At 33.5% G+C, this 8,370-nt stretch overlaps 1 protein-coding gene across 1 annotated transcript; it reads right to left on the bottom strand.

The window, feature by feature from the left end:
• Window positions 1-727: 727 nt before the first annotated feature.
• dynlrb2 (dynein light chain roadblock-type 2) lies at window positions 728-5,403 on the bottom strand. The gene is made up of 4 exons (XM_056452056.1): window positions 5,366-5,403; window positions 5,194-5,269; window positions 3,862-4,029; window positions 728-1,515 (listed from the first exon to the last, which is right to left on the bottom strand). Exons 1-4 carry the CDS (start codon window positions 5,366-5,368, stop codon window positions 1,472-1,474), a joined length of 291 nt encoding a protein of 96 aa, XP_056308031.1. The 5' UTR covers window positions 5,369-5,403; the 3' UTR covers window positions 728-1,471.
• Between the last annotated feature and the right edge of the window lie 2,967 nt (window positions 5,404-8,370).

Genomic DNA, 8,370 nt, shown 5'->3' with positions numbered 1-8,370 from the left:
TATTAAGGAGGATAATACACAGATTTCTTGCCGCCGCCATTTTAAAAGAGAAATCGAGGCTGCAGTGGGAAGAAACCCGGAAGTATCGCCTGAAGTCACAGAGGAATGTTGTGTACCTGGCTGTATATATATCAGCGAAGAGAAAGTGACACATATTTATAATTTCACTGCCTTCTGAGTGTCCCGAAGGTCCGTTCTGAATGAATAGGGAAAATAAAAAGAGATATCAGAGCTCATTTTTAGCTAAGTAAAGGGAAATGGCACTAGTTAGCTAATGTTTTCTTTCCCAAACACACGTTTTAGATGTCACTTATCAAACTCAAGTTAATGAACAATTTTTTTCACTATATTAGACTGAACTTTGGTACTGAAATAAAAATAAAAAAGTGTAAATTTCCTGCTAACATTTAAGCGCTGTTGAGCGCGTTCGTGAACACTGCTGATTTGCCATAGCATTCACCAGTGCTCAGCAGAAATGACTGTGATTGGTCGTGAAGGTCATCAGTTCAGCCCACTTCACAGATGTTTACCAAGTACAAACACAGATGAGCAATCTGCTGATGACTCGACTGATCTTCGTGACTTTAAAACGCTCCAATGTCTGTGTATCTGTGTTTGCACTTAATGAAGAGCGGTGAACTGATGACCTTTACGGCCAATCACAGTCATTTCTGTTGAGCACTGGTGGCAAATCACAGTTTAAGAACGCACTCAATGGTGCTTAAATGTTAGTGGAAAATGGAAGTTTTTAAAAAATTTTGTACCGGAACAACACTATTACAGACAACACAAGGATATTCAGAGGACTGCATTGTTTTATCGCTCAGTGGGTTACATAGGCTGAAGCAGGGAAGCATCCCCACGGTGTTTACCTGATGCCATGAACTGAAGCCTAGGAGGAAACTTCAGCGTATTACTCTTAAATAGATTGTGATTTTGTTTGCTGTCTAATCTGCTTTTAATTGTTTAAATTAAACTTAAATGAATGTTATTAAATTGATGTTTACACCATATCTGCATTCTGAAATCGAGGCAACAGCATGAGGTTTGTAGTCCACAGCATGATCCTATACTTCTGAATTTCTTCCCACCGCAGCCTCACTTTTGTTTTTTAAAATGGCGGCCGCATGAAATTAGTGTATAATATTGTTTAAAATAGTTTCATAAAATTTAAAAACTTTTTTTATTCCAGCCAAACTAAATGAGAAAAAGGAATTACAGGAAATACTGTGAATATTTTCTTGGCCTCACACACACACACGCACATAGAGAGAGTTATTACTATTAATATTAATGAATGTCTTATTTATAACAGATTAATAATAGAAACAGAAAGAGTATCAAGAACAATAATAGTAAAAGTAAACAAATAACAGCAAGAATTTGAATAATAGTAATAATATCAACAATGTGTGATCCTCCACATCTAACAGCGCTCCAGCATTCTCTTTGTCTTCATTGGAGGTGTTGTTTATTCACTGGGGTTCTGGATGGCGATCAGCAGGTATTCTTTATCTAGGAGAGTGCGAAGAATGTGAGACCCATCCAGGTATTCCCAGGCCTTGTTTGTACCAAGTATTAAGATGTGTTTTTGTTGATCTGATCACAAGTGGACCACGCTAAGTACAGGTGCAAATCGGGTGTCAAAACATTTTGAGCTTGTCCACTTTTTACCACTTCCAGAGGTAGTCAAAAACGCAATTGCTCAGATTGATCTAACAGTGTGAACGCAAATGTGGTTGAACCCATTTAAACTGCTGCCAAACACCACCTTCTCTCCATCTCTTGAGCTTTTTTTAAACCCAGCAGTTGGCGAGGCTGATTTAAACTGTCCTTGATAATCTTAGGTTTTGTTTTACAGGGAATCTTGAGTATCAAGATATGTATGTCTTAATATAATGCAAATGATGCCTATTTGTGAGACATGTAGAAAAAAGTACTACATTCATTCATTTTCTTTTCAGCGTACCGCCAACTTATCCAGCATATGTTTTTCACAGTGGATGCCCTTCCAGCCGCGACCCAACACTGGGAAACACCCATACAACCTCACATTCACACACATACACTACAGCCAGTTTAGCTTCTTCAATTCACTTATAGTGCCTGTCTTTAGACTGTGGGGGAAACCCTCACAAACACGTGGAGAACATGCAAAAACCACACAGAAATGCCATCTGATCCAGCCGGGGCTCAAACCAATGACTCTCTTGCTGTGAGGCAATCATGCTACCCACTTCACCACCATGAAGTCCAAAAAAATACTACAAATGTATGTTATTCAAAGAAAAACCCGCTGGTTTTCGTTTTGGAACTCTGTCATGCTGGGCGGCATGGTGGCTTAGTGGTTAGCACTGTTGCCTCACAGCAAGAACGTTGCTGGTTCAAATCCCATTGGGTCAGATGGCATTTCTGTGTGGAGTTTGCATGTTCTCCCTGTGTTCGCGTGGGGTTCCTCCAGGTGCTCCGGTTTCCAAAGACAAGCGCTATAGGTGAATTGGATAAACTAAATTGGCCATATGAGAATGCGAGAGAGTAGGTGTTTCCCAGTACTGGGTTGCGGCTTGTAGGGCTTCTGCTGCATAAAATCTATGCTAGAATAGCTGATGGTTCATTCCGCTGTGGCGACCCCTGATAAATAAGGGACTAAGCTGAAGGAAAATGAATGAATGAACCATTTTTGCCCAGTCTCTTTCTTATGGTGGAGTCATGAACACTCACCTTAACTGAGGCAAATAATAAGTGAGGCCTGCAGTTCTTTGAAGGTTGTTCTGAGGTCTTTTGTGACCTCTTGGATGAGTTTTTGCTGCGTTCTTAGGGTAGTTTTGGTTTATTTTTGGTCGGCCTCTATTTTTGATCTTCTAAAATTTGTGTTAAACGGATATTATAAACACAACAGCTATATAGCCTACAAGCCAAAACTGCAAACAGAACAAAAGTGTCTAGGCCTAATAGAAGTTGATCAGAAATGAAATACATCAATTATCTGTAATTTCATCAGTCAATGCATTAAGCAACCTATTTATAAAGCATTTTAATTGTTCTGGTAGGCTACTTTAAAAAAATATATATATTTTTTGTGAATTATGAAAATTGCGCTAGCTTTTACAGTGTTGTGGATCAGAGAGATCCAACACCCACCCACAGACCCTCCCTCCTCATCAGAGAAATGGCTAAAAGTGGATAAAATGTGCACCAGAAACTTTCATAAAATCCTTCCTTATCTCTATAAAAGGGGCAGCATGGTGTCTCAGTGGTTAGCACTGTCGCCTCACAGCAAGACATCCGCTGGTTTGAGTCCTGGTTGGGCCAGTTGCCATTTCTGTGTGGAGTTTGCATGTTCTCCCCGTGTTTCCTCCGGTTTCCCCCACAGTTCAAAAGACATGCGGTATAGGTGAAGTGGGTAAACATAATTGGCCGTAGTGTATGAGTGTCTGTGATTGTGAGAGTGTATGGGTGTTTCCCAATACTGGGTTGCAGCTGGAAGAGTATCCGCTGCATAAAACATATGCTGGAATAGTTGGTGGTTCATTCCGCATTGGCGACCCCTGATAAATAAGTATGCTTCACACAGGCGATTGGGCTTGACAAACCACCTGTAGAAACCCTCTCTCTCTCCATATACACCGAACACTTTACTTAAACTCCACCGTGGTCCTGCGAGACAACATTTTATTCCACTGTATGTCTACACATGTAGTGAAATGACAATAAAGCTCAACTTGGCTTGAAAAGAAACACATCTAAACGGTATCTGTGAACGGTAATGTGTCTCTTTTGTCCACTTGTGATCGGATCGACTAAAGCGCATCTTAATACCAGGTGCGAACAGGGCCTCAGTCTGATAGAAACTGCACTCACCTGGAGCCACCATGATCTCGTGTTTCTTGGATCTGATGCGCAGGAATGTGAGCTCGTTCTGCGGGTCGATGTCTCGAACTGCACTCCTGGCCTTCATGGTGAGCTGATGCAGCAGACCTGCGTACTGAACTGACGTCGAGTTGTCCAGCGTTGTTCTGATGGGGATGCCTGGAAATAAACAAGCAAACATCTGCTCATATATGACACAGCTGTGTGTGTGGAAAAAAAGACAATTGTATGGATCTTAATAAAACTTTATAGCAGTAGTGCTGTAAAATGTAAAGTTTAAGTAAATTTGAGTAGATTAAAATTCTATTGTTAAATTATTGTATATAAAATTTAAAAAACTAAAATTTATAATATTTAACACAATACTAATAATACAGGCACAATTACAATAATAGCAATATTAAATAAATAATTATTATTATCAATAATAGTGACGATAATTTGTACTTTTTAATTTATTTTTATTAATTAATTTATTTTAATTATTAAATTTTTTAAATTTATATATATTTTTACATTTATTATTTATGTTTTTGCAACATCAACAACGTTAAAGTTTATATTGCATTTATTTTTCTTTGTAAAACCACCAGTTTGTCCTTTCCATTTGTGACAATTCTATTATAATACTTCATAATAAAAGAGATGAAGAATTTTTCAAATCTAACAATGCTATTCAATTGCTATTATTTATAATAATAATAATAATAATAATAATAATAATAATAATAATAATAATAATAATATTATTAATAATAATAATAATAATAATAATAATAATAATAATAATAGAAATCTACCCTGAATATTAAGAATTGTAGTATTATTGTAATTTATATTTATATATTTATATTACTACTAATAATAATAATAACACAAGAATTAATAACAATAATAGCAATTTATTTATTATTTAATTATAAATATTAACAATATTATTATTTTTGTTATTTATAAAATAAAAAACAATAATAATACAACCTGAATATTAATAACTCTGTTATTGCTGTTATTTATATTAATACTACTTCTACTACTACTAATAATAATAAAAATGCAAACAATATTATCATTATTAATACTTATAATTATTATTTTTATAATTATATAAATATATAAAGAAAATTAATTAAAGCAATATTAATTTATTTATTATTTATAATTATAGATTAAACATACCAGACTATTCTATGAATCCTACAATGTATCCTTATATTATATATTATATTATAGTACATTATCTAAACCAGCTTATCACATGTAGAGCTGTGTAGACTGTTACAGTTAATGTTACTACATTAAATGTTGATAAGGCCAACCTACCTTCTCCGTTAACCACTATTGTCCCAATAACACCATGTTGAGCCTGAATCCTCTTTAAAGTGTCCTCGACTTCAGCCTGAACAAATCAAATTTAAATGACAGTAAAAATGAAGAAAACCGCCATTATTCATTATTATTGAAAGCTAAACTCGAACTGCAACATAAAGTTTACCATGTCGCTCAGCTCAGGTGTTTTTCCGCCGTGTGTCCTCGTTGCTGTGGAAACGGAAGTAAGCGGTAACATGATCAACGCGTGAAGTATAAATCCTCAATCTTAAGACTTCATTTTAACTTGTATATAGTTTACTTATATATATATTTATACTATATAATTTTTTTAAACTTACTGAGCAAACTTACAGTTTGGAAAATTACATTAGCAGGCAACTGAAACTGTGCTACTTTTAAAAGCGAACAGTCAACTGTGGTTAAATAATATGTAATCGTCGTACAATTAATATGTTTAGTAATATGTTTATTACTAAATAATGTTTGTAATATGTTTATGTATTTTTAAAATGAAGCAAAATAACAATTTAATACACAAACTTGAATAATAAAAATGAAATTTATATGTCTTGAATTAGCCTTTTTTAGCGCTCCATAGAGAAAGTTCATTGATTATACAGTAATTATTTTACATTGACTGATTGTAGAAAATAATGTAACAATATATTCATTGTTAAAACTTATTCGTCGTGTATTTTTTTATTGTTTTATATTTATTATGAAAAACTGTCTGAATTAAACCAAAATTATGGTTTAATCCTATGGCATTATACATTTGTCATAAATAAAATGCAAACACACGCACACACACAGCTGTCTATAAGGATAAGATAGAAGGTATTGATGTAAAAAGTTAGGTAAAATATCTTGGCATTGTAATAAGTAAAAGTACATCTGATAGAATTATTAATTACTTTTCTAAACGAATTCAGAAGTCCAGGAACATTTTCAAATGCTGGCTACAAAGAAATCTAACTATGGTTGTGTGTTATTGTCAAAAGCGGAAGGTATTTCTAGGATTGTTAACCCAGCTCTCTCTTTATATATTGACCTGAAAACACGTTAATCTATGGACTCTATGTTATTGAAATTATTGAGAAAAAAAACTGAATACGTTAAAAGAAACCTTTTATATAAAAGAAATATTTTAGAGGGAGGAGTAAATGCTTTACACTTTATTCTTGATGAGGTTTTCAAAATTGGGTGCATTAAACGTTGCCTGAATGCTGACCCTAATTTGTTATGGTTTTATATTCCTAAATTTCTTTTGATAAATGTGGAGGCCTATATTTCTTATTAACCTGTGATTTTAGCTAATAAACTCCCTATCAAACTTGCCAATTTTCACAAACAAGCATTGGAAGCAGGTAAGCTTGCATTCTGCCACAATTTTGCCCCCACAAATCTATAATATCGAATAATCGGAAAGTGCTGCGGAGTAAAAAATCTATCAAACATCTATTTTTATCCCCCCTGAATTATAAGCCCCCTGATTATTTTTTCCCCTAATTTCTGTTTAACGGACAGATTTTTTGCAGCACATTTCTAAACATAATAGTTTTAATAACTTGTTTCTAATAACAGATCTATTTTATCTTTGCCATGATGACAGTAAATAATATTTGACTAGATATTTTTCAAGACACTTCTATACAGCTTAAAGTGACATTTAAAAGCTTAACTAGGTTAATTAGGTTAACTAAGCAGGTTTGGGTAACTAGGCAAGTAATTGTATAATGATGGTTTGTTCTGACTATCGAAAAAATATAAAGGGGCTAATAATTTTGACCTTAAAATGGTGTTTAAAAAATTTAAAACTGCTATTATTCCAGGCGAAATAAAACAAATAAGACTTTCTCCAGAAGAAAACATATTATCAGACATACTGTGAAAATTTCCTTGCTCTGTTAAACATCATTTGGGAAATATTTAAAAAAGAAAAGAAAATTCAAAGGGGGCTAATAATTCTGACTTTAACTGTATGCTTGTACAAACTTATGTCTAAATTAGCTATTGGAGTAATCATGATTACTGTCCCTGTAATTCTTTACTATCTAAATTTAATATAAACAATTCTTCGCAATGCACATTCTGTAAATCAAATCTGGAAACAATAGCACATTTATTTTTAGAGTGCAATTTTGTAGAAAAATTTGGATAGAAATGTCTTGGCTTACAAAAAACTTGATTTTAAGACAATGAATTTGTTTTTAATTTGGGAGTCAGATTATAGGCAAGTGGACAATGTGTTGAAATTTTGAACTCTTTGTGGCCTTTTCCATCTTCAGAAATGTAGAGTATTTGAGTGTTTGCCTAATCTTAGAACATTTTGTATTGACTTTATCTATTTATGTTTTATTTCTTTTTATATATCCAGTTATTAGCCCCTCTGAATTATTAGCCCCCTGTTTATTTTTCCCCCAATTTCTGTTTAACGGAGAGAAGATTTTTTCAACACATTTCTAAACATGATAGTTTTAATAACTCATTTCTTATAACAGATTTATTTTATCTTTGCCATGATGACAGTAAATAATATTTGACTAGATATTTTTCAAGACACTTCTATACAGCTTAAAGTGACATTTAAAGGCTTAACTAGGTTAATTAGGTTAACTAAGCAGGTTAGGGTAATTAGGCAAGTTATTGTATAACAGTGGTTTGTTCTGTAGACAGTCGAAAAAAAATATAGCATAAAGGGGCTAATAATATTGTCCTTAAAATGATTTATAAAAAAATTAAAAACTGCTTGTATTCTAGCCGAAATAAAACAAATAAGACTTTCTCAAGAAGAAAAAATATTATCAGACATATTGTGATTCTGTGAAAATTTCCTTGCTCTGTCAGACATCATTTGGGAAATATTTAAAAAAGAAAAAAAAATCAAAGGGGGGCTAATATTTCTGACTTCAGCTGTATATATATATATATATTATACTAGTACAAATGAATGTTTTTGTATACCGTTTCCCAGAGATGGGTTGCAGCTGGAAGGGCAACCGCTACTTAAAACATATGCTGGATAAGTTGGCGGTTCATTCCGCTATGGTGACCCCGGATTAATAAAGGGACTAAACCGAAAAGAAAATGAATGAATGGATGAATGAATGAATGAATACCCTGTTAGTAATGTTAATAAATACAAAAAAAAAAAAAACACACAGCTCA

This window comes from Danio aesculapii, chromosome 25 (assembly GCF_903798145.1).
Source record: "Danio aesculapii chromosome 25, fDanAes4.1, whole genome shotgun sequence".
NCBI lineage: Eukaryota > Metazoa > Chordata > Actinopteri > Cypriniformes > Danionidae > Danio > Danio aesculapii.
This window is presented reverse-complemented; position numbering and strand designations above follow the sequence as displayed.